Below are 15,925 nucleotides of genomic sequence, written 5' to 3' on the forward strand. Positions count from 1 at the left end.
TTCCCAGGGCCCTGGGCACTTGTGTGACGAGGCCTGTTGCAGCTCTGGCCTTGGCCTGTACAGAAAGGGCTGCCAACGCTCCCAGGCCCAGGCAGAAAGTCACTAACTGGGCGAAGTAGTGGCAGTGTTACTGGAATCCTGCAGACACCTGAGTGCCTGGAAAAGGTAGGACTGGGTGTGGGAAAAGCTAGCAGGACCTCGTGGAAAATACTCCCCAAGCTGTGAGGAGAAAGGCCGTCTCATGCGTTTATGTTCTATGACTATCATGTCAAAGACGGTGTTCTTATTAAAATCGCGTCTGAAGCATTCACAAGACTAAACAGAAATGATAAGAATTTTGATGAATGGGAGTACAGGCTCCCTCCCACCTGCTATCCAAAAGCAAGGCATGCTTGTGAAAACTTCCAAAAGCCAAAATGGCGGAAAGCAAAGAGGCAATTACCTACCATAGCAAACATCTTGCTAATGGATGCACAAAATAAATGGGGATAAAGCACAGATGCTCACAGATGCCGTCCAGAGCTGTGGGGCTGGATGCTGGGAGGCCGAGTGTAGTTCCCAGGGAAGGAGGTTGGTGGGGCCACCCTCGCTGCAGGATGCGTTCTGCCTCTATTAAAGGCTCGCTTCTAAACACACTCTAAACGCTATGTTTGCTTTGGCATTTTTTCCTAAAAGTAAGAAATCCTCTTTGGATTTCTTTTGGTTAGTGGAAATAAGTACTGATGTAGAGCTTTCATTAAAGTGAAGTGGCATAAAGCAAACTTTTGAAAAGTGGGGGAATATCTGTATGTGGTTTTTATTTTTATTTGTGATATATCAGATGATTTGCTTTTGTTTACTTGCTCTAGCTTTTTCTCCCTCTTCAAAAAAATCTTTGTCTAACTAGTGACTTCTACTTGACTATTCACAGAACTAAAAATTCTATGTACTAGAATATGCCACTGTAGTTGAAAGCACTGGGCATTCTCTAAAGTATGATATTTAGAACTTTTCTGTTTCCATAATGATCATTGACATTTATCAGTGCTATTGGAGAACTCAGTGACATTTTTAGTTCAATCCACTCACATCAAATTTTGGTGTTTCTCCCCCAAGTTCCAAGTTTTTAGGATGAGAGTTTTAGGACTAAAAGTACATTCTTTTCTTTCTTCCTCTCCTTCTCTTATTTTAACACCTCTCCCACCCCCCAAAAAATCCGCTCAGACTTGTTTTTTAGAAATGAAGAAATGTTCCAGCACATGACCCACAGCTGCAACCCGTTAACCTTTGTTAATATTGAGGCTGCACTTTGGCTCACTCCTGGGACCTCTAGATAGAGGCACTTTTGCTGTTCTAGGCAGTGTGCCCAGTCGTGGAGGGAGGGGAGGGACACTCTTAGGCCAGACTCAGACGAATGGAATAAATATCTTCTCTACAAAGTATCCTCACGAAAGAACTGGCTGGGCCCAAGGTGGTTTGGATCCGTTCTGTCCAATACAGTAGCCTCGTGCGACATCGGGGCCCTAAAATGCGGCCAGTTGAAATTGAGATGTAGTGTGACAGTAAACTGCACAGTGGGTTTCAAAGATTTAGTGAGACGTAAAGCGTACAAACTATCTTATTAGGAATTTCGTATAGATTACGTGTTGACAGAATATTTTAGATAGATTGGATTAAATAGAACATGTTAAAACGAATTTTGCCTGGTTTTTTTTTCACCGTTTTAAAATGTGGCTTCTAGAAAATTTAAACTGACATAGTTGACTCACATTATGTTTTTATTGGCTAGCATTAGTCTAGGTGACAGGACTTGTTTTTAACTACTTTAATAAGCATCAAATACTCATGATAATTTTCATCTGGCTGTTCCTTTATTATATGAGCTCTTATATGGTAAATATTTTATCTACTCTTGTTGTAAAGGATAAAGAGGCTTTTAAAAATTCCCAATGCACTATGGGTAATTTGGTGACTTCTCTTTTATGGATGACAGGTAACACTGTTGCCACCTAGAGGCTGGCTGAAGCTGTATGATGTTAAATACTTATTTCTGGGCCTACTGCTGCTGGCTCTTTCTGATGGGTCGTCCACGAGGTGGAGGGTAGGAGGATGGGGACACCATAGCAGCCACTGTGCACTTCTGACCCCACCCCTGTCCTCCAGCTCCCAAAGCTTGTAGGAAAGACCTATGGGTAGTCTGACTTTGAGGGTGGCTCCTGGTCCTCCAAATCAGTGAGCCCCAACCTCAAGGAATACCAGGGATGCCAAAAAAATGTATGCACATGACTTGTATTTGTGTTTTGCTATGGGTATATATTATTACAATTTTAATACAGTTTTTTTTTCTTTCTTAAAATGTGTATACATTTTTTGGGCACCCTCTGTCTTTTATTCATACAGACTTCTTAGAGATTAAAAACTTCTAAAAAAACAGAGCTTATGATGACACTTGTACTGACTAAATTATAGGGTTAGATTCAAGAACAGATAAATTCCCCTTGTCGTCTATGTCTTCACCTTTCCTTGATGAAAAAAACCTACCTATTGAGAACAACCAGATGAAACTGAAAGGCTGGACACGCAACCACCTGCCACTGTCTCCTCCCCTGCCTGTGGCAGACCCTGCTAATCAGCGGCACTCGTCCCTCTTATATAAAGGGTTATCTAGTTGAATCTCCAAAATGATAATGAGGTGAGTGTTACGACCTCCTGCTACTGATGAGAGACCTAAGGCTCATAGAGTTTAAATGAGGTGCCGACAAAAAGTGTTCTGAGTGAACTATTGTATCTCTGGCCTGACTCTGTTAGGTTGTCTGTCTTTACCAGAAGCATCGGAGGAGCTCTGAACACCATATTAACAACAGGTTGCTATTTATAATGTCTGTCTCTTCCTTGGCAATTTAAATTAAAATGTCAACTTGAATAAATGTTTCAGAAAGTCACCAGGAGGAATTGTAAACAGAGCTAGATTCATCAAAGAAAGATAATAAAGCACTGTTTTAATACAGGGTACATTCTTGTTGACATAACACAAAAGTCTTGGCAGAATTAAGAACATTAAAAGACAGACAGAGCAAATAGCAATCAGTTCAGTAAACAAATAAAAGGAAACCAACATGTGCAGTTCAACCCTGAGCAATACCTTTTTCCATGAACAACAAGCCCCCAAGCAGACAAATGTTACCAAGAGCATTTCCCATCTCCCTTTGCTCCAAATTAAAGTGCGTACACAGAACGTAGATGGCATAAATGTATGACAAATTACAATGCCAAGCTACAATCAAAAGACAATATACTGTATGGTTCCATTTACGTGAAATTCTAGAAAAGCAAGATTGTAATGACAGAAAGCAGATGAGGGGTGGCCAGAGGCTAACGGTGTGGGGAGAAGATTGACTATGAAGAGGCAGGAGGACATTTTTCAGGGTTAAGGAAATGTTCCGTATCATGATGCTGGCGGTCGTTATATAACTCTACAAATTTGCCAAGCTCACAGACGTGTACGCTTAAAATTGCTGAATTCTATTGCATGTAAATTATATCTTGATAAAACGAATTTAAAAGTATATATAGTCACTCGATATGGCATCTCTGTTCTTTTGTACCTGACTCAGAGGAGGCAAAATTTTGTAACCCTTTGGCGATGAAAAGAAGCACAGCTTAATTTCAAAATACGGAGCTGGAAGTTGTAAGAGATTAGTAGCTGCAGCGGTCACTGCACATGCACTGCCAAGATTTTACTGGATGGATTCCATCCGAGATACAGCTTTTAGCCTCTCAAGATCTATGAACACCCAGAAAGTGGGTCATCTTTCAGAATATCTGCGTCACTGTGGAGAACATGTTGGTAAATCAAAGACCAGCTGGGTTTGTTCTTAAGTTGGCAAAATACTCACTTGCTTGGAAGTACTATTAATCCTCTCATTCACTGGGCAGGCAAGATCGGTTTTATGGCTTTGATTACCTTCACTTGTTATCAGCACTTCATAGTCTTCTGGTAGAGGATATACATCAGGCATTAAACTGGTGCTTTGGAAATGTGGAGAGCATGTGACTGCTTGATCTTAAATCTTAAAAGGTTAAAATAAAGGCAAATACCAAATATTTTTACACAGTGAACTAGAATACTGAAGCAATTATTTTATCCAATACAAAATTATTTTGCCTAAAATAGTCAGTTCTTAAAGTAAAAGCATTGTTCTGGATTAAATTCTCCACATAATTCTGCTTTTGGCAACAAGTAATAGAAAACTGACTTAAACAGGCTTAGACAATAAGCACATTTTCTGGCTCATATATCTGGAATTCTAGAGTTATAGAAGTTTCTGAGTTGGCCAGACTCAGTTCTCAACAAACTCCTCAAGCCATGGTTTTCTCCCTCTTGATGCTCTGCTGACAGGGCAGCTTCCTTTTTATACTGGTTCTCTCCTGGGTGTCGAATGGCTGCTAATATCTGGTTGAGTTCACTGTTTCCTCATTAATTCCCTGAGGGAAGAGAGAGATTTCTTCAGGAACCTCTGACATAAGGGCAATGAAGAACTTTCCAAGAAGCCCTTTTTTCATTGGTTCAAATTGGGTCACATGCCCATTTTTCACTGGTTCCAATGGAGTCACCTGTCTATTTCTCATTGGCTCAAATTGGGTCACATGTCCATTCCTCATTGGTTCAGAATAGGTCACTAGCATAGAGGATAGAAATACCTTTAGGTAATCAGGCCTCCCTTACAACTGGAAACAGTCAGCTTTCCTGAAAACATAAATTGATGAATTGTATGTGTGTGCACATGCATGTGTGCATAGTGGGAATTCTATTATAAGAAAGAGAGAGAATGATACTGAGTAACAGCAAAATAGGTACGCTAGTGTCTATTTTAAATCATTGCTTAAAAAGTGAGTTGTCTTTTCTTGTTACAAAAATAATATAGGTTTAAATTTTAATATTAAAAGAATATTTATAGCCAAAAAGAAGACAGTAAAACCCACCATAATCCCACTATCCTGTGAGAAACATTGATGAAATTATACAAGCATATTTTTAAATAAAATAAGCATTATACTTTGCATGCTGCAGACACAGCATAGCATAATGGTTAGCAAAACAATGTCTTGGTTAATCTACTTACAGTCTGCAGGTCCTCATTGGGTAAGCTACTTAGCTTTCCTGAGCCTCAACGTTTTCTTTTGTAATGGAAATAAGAGTAGTGCCTGTATAAGTTCCTCCAGCACTCACCCTCTAATTCAGAGGGCAGCATCTTACGACCTGTGGGCCTGGCTTACTGCCTGTTCTTGTAAGTAAAGTATAGGAACCCAGTCACAATCATCCGTTTCTCTTCCAACTATGGCTGCTTTCACACTACAATGGGAAAGTAAAGTAGTTCCTAACAGAAATATTATAGCTCACAAAACCAAAAGTACTTAATATTTGGCTTTTTACAGAAAAAGTTTGCTGACCTGTGGCTTAGATCTCTGTTGTCTCATCAAAATCCAACATGTCATAATTCTGTGTTTATGTAGTGACTTAACCAGCCAAGAGATCTAATCAGGAAAAGGTGACATCTACAGAGGTGACATGAAAGCAAGAAATGCTCAGTTATTTTATCACTTAGAAACAGTTAAAAAACAGAAATAATTGAAAAGTCTACAAAGGTGTTTAAATATCAAATTATCTACCTGAATTGACCAGAGAACTTGAAATATGTGATGTATGATTTCCCTTGAATTCTAAGGTGTTGACATTTGGGGCCTGAATGAAAGTGAAGTCGTTCAGTCTTATCTAGTAGATAGAAATCATAGATATAGGCAGAAAATAAGAAGATTGAAGAGAAACTAAAAGAAAGCCCTAATAAATTGTTGTAAATGTTGCTTTTGAAAAGAAAAAAGAAAGGATTCTCATCAGCTGTGTGCTCAGGTAAACAGTAATACAGAGAGAAGAGAATAGTCAGAAGAACACAACCAGGCTGACCCAAGTTTGAGTTGTAGAAAAGCCCTGAGTGAAAAGATAAGAATTGCTGGGAGTTCCAGTCAAGATGGTGGAGTAGGTAAATACTGTGCTTACTTCCTCTCGTGACCACATCAAAATTACAACTAAACTACAGAACAACCATCATTGAGAATCACCTGAAGCCAGCTGAACTGAAGCCCTACAAATACGGACATACATACAGAAGAAGCCCCCTAGAAACTGGTAGGAGGGGCGGAGACACAGAATGGGTTGGTTTCACACTCATATGTGACTATTAAAAATTGGGAGGGATATCTCAGCTGTGGAGGTTCTCCCCAAAGGAGTGAGGGGTCCCAGCTCCACACCAGGGTCCCCAGCCCAGCGTCTCAGTGCAAGGGAGAGAAGTCTCAATTTCTGGCCATGAAAACCAGTGGAGATTGAGGCTGAATAAGATAGAGGGTGGGTGCACTCTCAAAGGTTCTCAGAACCCAAACAAGAAGCACCTGGCTTTGGTGTGTCCCATACTTCTGGCTGAGCAGCCCTAAACCTGGCATTAGTGACAACTGGCCTTGGTTCATGACTTTGTCTCATGCCAGGTGGCCCCGAGCAGGGCACAGGCTGAACTTGGCCTATAGTGGGTCCCCTCTCAGGAGGCCCTGGGGCTGGCATGCCCAGTAACCAGCTTTGAACTGAGCTAGAGCATCACTTGGCCGCCTCCGAGGACAACACACCCAAAGGATAGAATGGTTAGGCACCAGAGTCCTGCTAAAGCAAATCCTGCTCCATAGGGTCAGCCCCTACACAACAGCTCCTCCACTGTAGTCACAGCCAGTGCTCACAACCAAACAACCCAAGGGTCAATCCCTCCCATTGACATGCAAACAACCACCAAGGCGAAACTACAGGTGGGCACATACAACCCACACAAGGACACATCTGGAGCAGCTGGCTCTGGTGACTGTGCCACTGAGCTCCACAAAGCACCTACTACCTAAGGCAACTGTACTAAGACCAGGAGGCATGCAGCCCTACCTAATACATAGAAACAAATACAGGAAGGCAGCCAAAATGGGGAGAAAGAAACATGTCCCAAATAAAAGAACTGAACAAAGCTCCAGAAAAAGAACTAAACAAAATGGAGACAAGAAACCTACCAGACACAGAGTTCAAAACACTGACTATATCGATGATGCTCAGTGATCTCAGTGAGAACTTCAATAAAGAGATAGGAAACATAAAAATTGAGGTAGAAAACATGAAAAGGAACCAGTCAGAAGTGAAGAATATAATAACTGAAATGAAGAATACCTTAGAGGGAATCAACAGTAGAGTAGATAAAGCAGAGGATCGAATCAGTGATTTAGAAGATAAGTCACAGAAAACACCCAAACAGAACATCAAAAAGAAAAAGAATCCAAAAATATATATATTATGTATATTTTTTAAGGATAGTTTAAGGGGCTCTGGGACAACATCAAGCATACCAATATTCTTATCATAGTGGTACCAGAAGGAGAAGAGAGAGAGAGAGCAAGGGATTGAAAACCTATTTGAAGAAATAATGACAGAAAACTCCCCTAACCTGAGGAAGGAAATAGATATACAAGCCCAGGAAACACAGAGAGTCCCAAACAGAATGAACCCAAAGAGGCCAACACCAAGGCACATCATAATTAAAATGGCAAAGGTTAAAGACAAAGAAAGAGTCCTAAAAGCAGCAAGAGAAAGGCAACTAATACCTTATAAGGGAGCTCCTACAAGATTGTCAGCTGATTTCTCAATAGAGACTTTGCAGGCCAGAAGGGATTGGCAGAAAACATTTAAAATGAGGAAAAGCAAGGACCTAAAACCAAGATTACTCTACCGAGCAAGGCTGTCATTTAGAATCGAAGGACAAAGAGCTTCCCAGACAAGAAAAAGCTGAAGGAGTTCATCAACACCCAACCAGTATTACAAGGAATCTCAGAGGGACTTCTTTAATAAATAAATAAATAAATAAATAAATAAATAATAAAATGGCAATAACTACATATCTATCAACAATTGCTTTCAATGCAAAAGGATTAAATGCTCCAGTCAAAACATAGGGTGGCTGAATGGATAAGGAAACAAGACCCTTACATATGCTGCCTACAAGAGTCTCGTTTCAGACTGAAAGAAATAGACAGAAAGTAAAGGGATGGGAAGGATATGTCATGAAAAAAAAATGGGGTAGCAATACTTATACCAGACGAAACAGACTTTAAAACAAAGGTAGGTTATAACAAGAGACAAAGAAGGACTCAGTAATCCCATTTCTGGGTATTTATCCTAAGAAACCCAAAACGCTACTTCAAGGGCACATGTGCATCCATATGTCCATTGCAGCATTGTTTACAATGGCCCCCATGTGGAGGCAGCGTGGGTGTCTGTCAATGGATGAATGAATAAAGAGGAGGTGTGTGTGTGTGTGTGTGTGTGTGTGTGTGTATGAATATTGCTCAGCCATGGAAGGGAACGGGTTCTTGCCATCTGTGGCAGCATGGATGGACCTGGAGGGTATTGTGCTGAGTGGACTATGTCAGACAGAGAAAGACAGATGCAATGTGATTTCACTTATGTGTGAAATCTAAAGAACAAAACAAACAAACAAACAAAACAGAAACAAACTCATAGATACAGAGAACATTTTGATGGTTTACAGATGGGAGGGCGTTTGTGGGTGGGTGAAAAAGGGGAAGGGATTAAGAAGTACAACCTGGTTGTTACACAGTAGTCATGGGGATGTAGGGTGTAACATAAGGAATACAGTCAACAATATGGTAATAACTGTGTATGGTGTCAGATGGGTACTAGATCTAACAGAGGTGATAGATGGGAGGAGGGTTGGGGGCAGGGTGACAAAGGTGAAGGGATTAAGAAGTACAAATTGGTAGTTACAAAATAGTCATGGGGATGTAAAGTACAGGGAATATAGTCAATAATAGGATAATAACTATGTATCGTGCCAGGTGGGTACTAGACTAGTCAGGGGGATCATTCTTAAATTATATAAATGTCTAACCACTGTACTATACACCTGAAATTAATATAGAATAATATTGAATGTCAAAAATTAAAAAGGGAGGGAGGAAGGGGAAGGGGAATAAGAGGTTCAAATATCCAGGTATAAAACAAATAAGTCATGGGGATGTAAGGTACAGCATACAGAATAGAGTCAAGAATATTGTGATAATGTGATACAGTGTCAGATGGTTGCTGGACTTATGGTGATCACTTCTTTAGGTATATAAATGTTGAATAACTATGACATACACCTGAAACTGGTATAATGTTGTATTTTAGCTATATTTTCATAAATATCTTAAAGAAAGAAAGAAAGAAAGAAAGAAAGAAAGAAAGAAAGAAAGAAAGAAAGAAAGAAAGAAAGAGAAAGAGAGAAAGAAAGAAAAAAAGAAAATGAATGAGTTGCTGGGATAATTGACATTTCCATGGAGGGAAACTGCCCTCATGTTATGTGTGGTTTTGACCCTGAAATTCAAATTTCCAAAATCTCAATTATCTTAGCCAAATCTAATTTATCTAAATTATTTTAGTCAAATCTGACTTTTCCATAAAACAGTGTTTTAACTAAAGATTATATTTTTGGTCAAGTACATGATATCCTTCTTTAAAAATCTATAGAAGTGACCATCAACTACAAAGAAGTTTTCTAGAAAAGACAGCTTTCTATATATTTAGCAGTGAAGTGTGGGGATTAAGAACATAGGATCTCCATCAACTGGCTCACTTCAAATCCTGACTCGGCTACCTTCCTGCTATTTAATATTTAATGTCCTAAGCCTTATTTTTCTTATTTATAAATGGGATTAATAAAAGTACAGTAGTTCCCCCTTATCTGTTCCAAGATCCTAAATTCGCGGATAGTATCAAAACCTATACATACTATGTTTTGTCCTATGCATTCATACCTATCATAAAGATTAATTTATAAATTAGACACATTAAGAGATTAATAATAACTAATAATAAAATAGGGCAATTATAATATGCTGTACTAAAAGTTATGTAAATGAGCGCTTTCTCTCTCTCTTTCTCTGTCTGTCTGTCTCTCTCTCTCTCTCTCTCTCTCAAAATATCTTACTGTTCTGGACTTAACCTTTTCACTTAGAAGAAGCACTTTATGGCTTCTCTGTGGCATATTTGAAGCACCGGCATCACTACTCCTGTACTTTGGGGCCATTAGTAAGTAAAATAAGGGTGATTTGAATGCAAGCACTGCGACACCGTGACAGCCGATCTGATAACCGAGCCGGCTACTAAGTGACTGATGGGCAGAGAGTGTCTACAGTGTGGAGACACTGGGCAAAGGGGTGATTCATGCCCCGAGTGGGACAGAGTGGGACAGCAAGAGATTTCATCACACTGCTCAGAATGGCACACCATCTCATACCTATGAGTTGCTTATGTTTGGAATTTTCCATTTAATATTTTCGGACTCCGGTTGATTCAAGAAACTGAAACCGTGGCAAGTGAAACCACAGATAAGGGGGAACTATTATACTAACTTGACAGAGTTTTGATGAAAATTAGATGAAATGATCCATGTAAAGCACTGAGCCCAGAAGCTAACAAATACATACTCCATAGAAGTTTGCTATTTTAATATGGGCAATATATAGAAACTATGGAAAACATTTTGATAACAAACCATATAATAATATATTGTCATAATATAATAAGTTCTTATCTTCCACTTTTGGTATTCCTGTCTTAGTTTTGGAGCAGCGAAAGTGAAGGTAAGAAAAAAAAATCCTTCACTGGGGTCTTAAAATTTAGAAGAATAGCTCAGGGAACATCTTAATAGCCATGTGTTAGGTAGGGTACAGGTCAACTTGTTGCTGAAACGGAGACCCAAAAAATGAAGTGATAAAAAAAAGGGATAAGTGTTTTTCTCTCTAACGTGCCCATCCAGAGGTCAGTAGCCTAGCAAGGTAGGGCAGCTCTGCTCTGTGAGACCTTCCAGAACCCGGGTTCTATTTGTCTTGTTTCTCCAGCATCACCTGCAATAGGTTGTATGATGGAAGCTGGTTTGCCAGCATCTTCTTCCATCCCCAGGAAGGGGAAGACAGTAAATGCACAGCAAGCCATTTCCTTTTAAAGGATGGGAACAAGAACTTGTACGCATGGCTTCCATTCCCACCTCATTGCTGAGATCCCACTGATAGGGCCACCCAGAGTTGAAAGAGAGGCTAGAATGTACCTGACTAAAATTCAGTGGATTCTGTTATCAAAAGGGAGAAGGAAAGAATGGATGGTGGAAACAATTAGCAGTCTTCCACAAGCATCGTCATGGAAACTATTTCATGGACTCAAAGACACTATTGATTTTAAGACACACTGTCACTTTATGTACCACTAAATAAGAAAATTCATGCTATTTAAACTGTCTTTCTTTCTTACCAGCTCAGTTGTAGGACACATCCCAAATTAAGAGATATTAAAAAGTGAAAAATATGTGTCTTGGTAAAGAAAGTGATCTAAAGGCATGCATTTTGCAGCCTTCATGTGTGTGACTTTCCCTGGAGTAGGCATAGGCAGGAGATATCAAGCTTTGGTTGACCCAGTGAGTATATTATTTAGAAAAGATGATTGATATGTAACTATCAGTGTCAATTTACTCAGAGTCCTGTGACTACTGATAGAGAGACTTTTGGCTCAAAGGCTTGGGAAAATTTGCCCAGGTTTACACTCAACTTGGGCCAGATCTGAAACAGATAGTAGGGTCTTATCTTTAGGAGTCAGGGTTCTCACTTAATAGAAGGACAAAGGCTGAAGGCAGCACTCTGAGGGGACAGACGTGGCTAGCACACTTGACTTCTTGTTTCAACCTTCAGTCATCACCAAACATTGGTTGAACACCAGCCTCTTTGCTTGGACAACATGGTCCCTGACCTTGAAAAAAGCTCCCATAGGGCACGTGCTGTGTAGTAGCAATGACAGAGGTCTGGTGAGTAGAGGCGCAGATTGGAGTCATCAGTTCAGCCTGAGGTTAGGAAAGACCTCCCAGCAGAGGTGAAATCAGGACTGAGGAGGCCTAAGGGCCCTCTGAGCAGAGGTCACAGAATGTCCAAGCACATGGAAATGTGAAACCGTCGTCACTCAGGGAATTGTGTTACGCTTACTTTGGAAGGAGCTGTGGTTATGGAGGGTGTATTGTTCGGCATTATTTCCTTTATCATGCTTTACACACAGGAGGCAAGCAGCAACCTTGGTTTAATTGAATTAAGGAAAAGACCAACTTCTTGGGTGGCCAAAAAGTGATGAGCCGAATTTTCCTGGATCAAAAACCGTGCTAGACGGACAGAAGCAAAATGAAACCTTTGGTGCCATGCTTGCTCTTGAACTTAACGTTATTTCATTTCTCAACATAAGGTTTGAGGATTTAATAGACTAAGAAACACTTATTTGGATCCTACCCGCTTTTGCCACTTGTACGCTAGTTTTCTCCAGCTTAATAAATGCACAAATGTACCTGACTTTAGAGCACACCTTTCTTCCTTGTTTACTCAGAGCAGTTTAGGACGCAGTACTGCTGATATTAGCCTAGGACGAGATTCTCAGGGCAGGAACCCCCCCCCCCCATCTCTGTGAATTTGACTTATTAAAAAGGCTAGAGGATCACCCTTTTCATCCTCAGGTTTTGAGATGTCATAGTGAGAGACCCGGGTCAGTTCAGTAAGATAATTTGATTCGGTAGCTTGGAATCTGGTCAATGACAAATCTATAATATGCAGGTGTTTCTTGCTGTATATTGCTACTGAAATCTGCTTCTCTTGTATAGATCACTGTTACAGATGAGGAAGTTAGTAATCCATCCTTTTTAGATCTGGTGAGAACTCCCCAAATGAGGAAGTGCACACTTATACTTATGTTTGCTTGGTAAGTTTGACTTGTGATGGATTCAAAAGCTTGTGTCAAATTTCCACTGCAGCCTTCCTTCTGGCCAGGTTGACGTCATCTCTTACTTCCTCTCCCTTGTCTTTCATTGTTGCTCCAGGTTCACCAGTGCAGTGGTCTATCAAGGACTCGTCATGCGCTTGGGGATCGTAGGAGGTAACCTTTATATCGACTTTTTTATCTCGGGAGTCGTGGAGCTGCCAGGAGCCCTGTTGATCTTACTGACCATTGAGCGTTTTGGACGCCGCCTTCCCTTTGCGGCCAGCAACATAGTGGCAGGAGTGGCGTGTCTCGTCACGGCGTTCTTACCAGAAGGTAACTGTCCTCCAAGTGGGTTTGGCAGCTGAGAACTTGAAAACAATTGTAAATAAAAATAATCAATAGGGAAACTCTTGTCCTTGGAAAACATACCACTGCATCAAAATCTTGATGCCAGGCATGCGTTCGTGATGTCACTCAGTTTTCTGAGTGTAAGAGATTAGTTCTATAGACTTTTCTGTTTGGTTCACTTTTAGGCTCGTTGGTGGATGAACTAGATATTGAGTAAAAGCTAGTGTGCAGTGATGCACTTTACTTTTGAGCACCTTTATCTGACTTACTGTTATGATAGCATTGACAATGCTTAAGCTGTTTTCTGAGCACCAGCCATGTAGCCAACCCCCAGGAGAGACACGGAGGCCACTAAGAAAGAAAGATACAGTTCTTGACTTTGAAAAGCTCACAACCTAGTAAGGGATAAAGATATTTTAATCCTCTCACAGCTCACACTGATGACTGAAATAATAAAATTATTTACAAGATTTAGAAATAGCAAAAAAATCAAAATAAAGAGGTGTGAGGAGTCATGAATCCATGGGGTAGTCAGGAAAAGCTTCCCAGGGGTGAGAACCAGGCATGAACGAAGAAGGAAAAGAAATGGGCCAGACAGAAGGGAAGGGTGGCAGCGATTTCTCCAAAGTAGAGTGTCATTCTCAGAAGTGGGAATCACTTCTGAGGGTTCAAGGACCGAACATTCATTGTTATCACTGGACTACCCAGGTAAGGAGACTGATGGAGTGCCTGTCACCAGTGGTGACCGGCCTCACAGGCTATGCCAGGAGCTTGCTATGGTGCCGTGAGCTTCGAAAGGAGAAGGGTGGCCTATTCCTAGCTGTAGCGGTTTGGACAGTGACAGGGAGAGATGCTGAGAGCACAAATTAAGATGGTGGCAGTCAGGCCAGGATGGGAAGGGGTAAATTCAGAGATGTTTCAGAGTTAGGTTTGTCAGGAATTGATGACTGGTGCACGTATGGAGGTTGCAGGTGACTCCAAATGCACTGTTAACACAACCAGATTATCTCTGCTTAGGACACAGCAAACGCTGACCGAGGGAGCCTTCAGACTCCCAGGGAATGTGTGAATTAGAGCAAGTTAATTCTGTGTTCCAGGGCATGTGGGGTGAGGGTTACAAGGACAGCTGGATTTTCTGGTAGTCCTTTGTGTCAGCACAAGACAGGCTGTCCTTTTTTTTTTTTTTTGAGAATTTTCTAGGACCAGGAAAGAAATGATAACACTGTAGAAGTGAAAACACTCATATTTACAGGTGAATGTATTAATTATATGAAGTTTATGAAGTCCCAAAACATCAGATAAGCCCTATTTAAATAAAATTACAGAAATGCTTATCTTCAGAACAGAAGGAGAAAAAAAGACGTGAAGTCGTCTATCATATTGGAATGGTTGGTAATTGACAGAACTCACAGGCCACATTTATCTCATTTTCCTTGAGTGTATTAGTTTCTTAGGGCTGCAGTAACAAGTACCACAAACTGCATGGCTGGAAATAACAGAAATTTATCCTCTCACAGTCTTGGAGGCTGGAAACCAAGGTGTCACAGGGCCAGCCTCTCTCTGAAGGCTGTGGGTGCAGATCCCTCCGGTCTGCTCCATCTCCTTGTGTTTGCTGGCAGGATGGGTTCCTTCCAGAGGTCCTGGGGAGTATCTGGTCCACACCTCTCCTAGGTCCTGGTGGTCACCAGTGTTGCTTGGTCTCGCTTCAGTCTCTGCCTCCATTTTCACATGACCTTCTTCTCTCTGTATCTCTGTGTCTTAACTTTTCCCTCTTAAAGTCCTTTTTTTCCAAATAAAATCATATTCTGAGGTTCTGGGTGGGTATGAATTTGGGGGGACATTATTCAACCCACTACAATGAGTTAACACATTCTAAGAGTCGCGGATCTGTATAACAGATATCGGTCAGTGCATGCCTATTTGGTATCTATTAACCACCACTGCTAAACCAGGAGTGGGGATAAGCCGTGAAAAGACAGGACATAATTCCTGTCCTCAGCGGCTATGTACAATTTAAGTGGAAGGGTGACAAATCGGGAACAGTGGAGACTCCACTGTTCTTCCTGTTTTACTTTGGCACTGCATGGTTGTGGGTTTAATTTAAAAATGGAGTTCCCTAAGACAGGGTGTTCTGTTCCCATCACCTATGGAATAGGAATTAAGTATTCATTGCATATGAAATTAGGAAACTGGGGAGAAAGATTAATGATGCTGTGTGGCCCAGCATTTTGTGATGTATTCGTTATGCTGGAAGATTTTCTCTGGCCCTAGGCTGCTTGGGATGGTTTTAATGTGTGCTGCATTCAGCATGACCCCAGAAAGCATACAAGACTTATGTCCAAACCAATGATGACGTAACTAGGTGGGTGGGAGCCAAGCTATTGTGTAGAGACACTTTCACGTATTGGAAAATACGGGCAGAGAATAGACTTTTCTGGTCTGGTCAGTTTTATTTTGTAGATAGAACTTCCCATTTTTAAGCTTTAGAGTTGTTCTTAGCAATGTTGAAAACTAATTGCTCTTATTTTGGACACATTTTATGTGTATATTCTGCAGATTCGGCTGCTTTTATAGTCACGGGTCCATCATGATTGGCAAGAATGTTTCAAATCCCTAATGTTCCCTGTGAGTACCGAATACTCACAGAGGTTCCTCACTGGAGTTGATGGTCCTTAGATCCACATTGAGGAGCTTTGGGACTTGGTTACTAGGGCTGCTCAGCTAACATTTGAAATA

At 40.8% G+C, this 15,925-nt stretch overlaps 1 protein-coding gene across 1 annotated transcript in view; it reads left to right on the plus strand.

Moving 5' to 3' along the window:
- The window catches only part of SLC22A3 (solute carrier family 22 member 3), an 88,812-nt gene that overhangs the window by 60,493 nt on the left and 12,394 nt on the right, over positions 1–15,925 (plus strand). Inside the window, exons 6-7 of the mRNA XM_019663783.1 lie at positions 12,744–12,841; positions 12,960–13,174. Of these exons, the coding sequence (XP_019519328.1) occupies positions 12,744–12,841; positions 12,960–13,174 (313 nt within the window). The remainder of the gene's footprint in view (positions 1–12,743; positions 12,842–12,959; positions 13,175–15,925) is intronic.

Source organism: Hipposideros armiger, unplaced genomic scaffold, assembly GCF_001890085.2.
Source record: "Hipposideros armiger isolate ML-2016 unplaced genomic scaffold, ASM189008v1 scaffold_404, whole genome shotgun sequence".
In the NCBI taxonomy this organism is placed as follows: domain Eukaryota; kingdom Metazoa; phylum Chordata; class Mammalia; order Chiroptera; family Hipposideridae; genus Hipposideros; species Hipposideros armiger.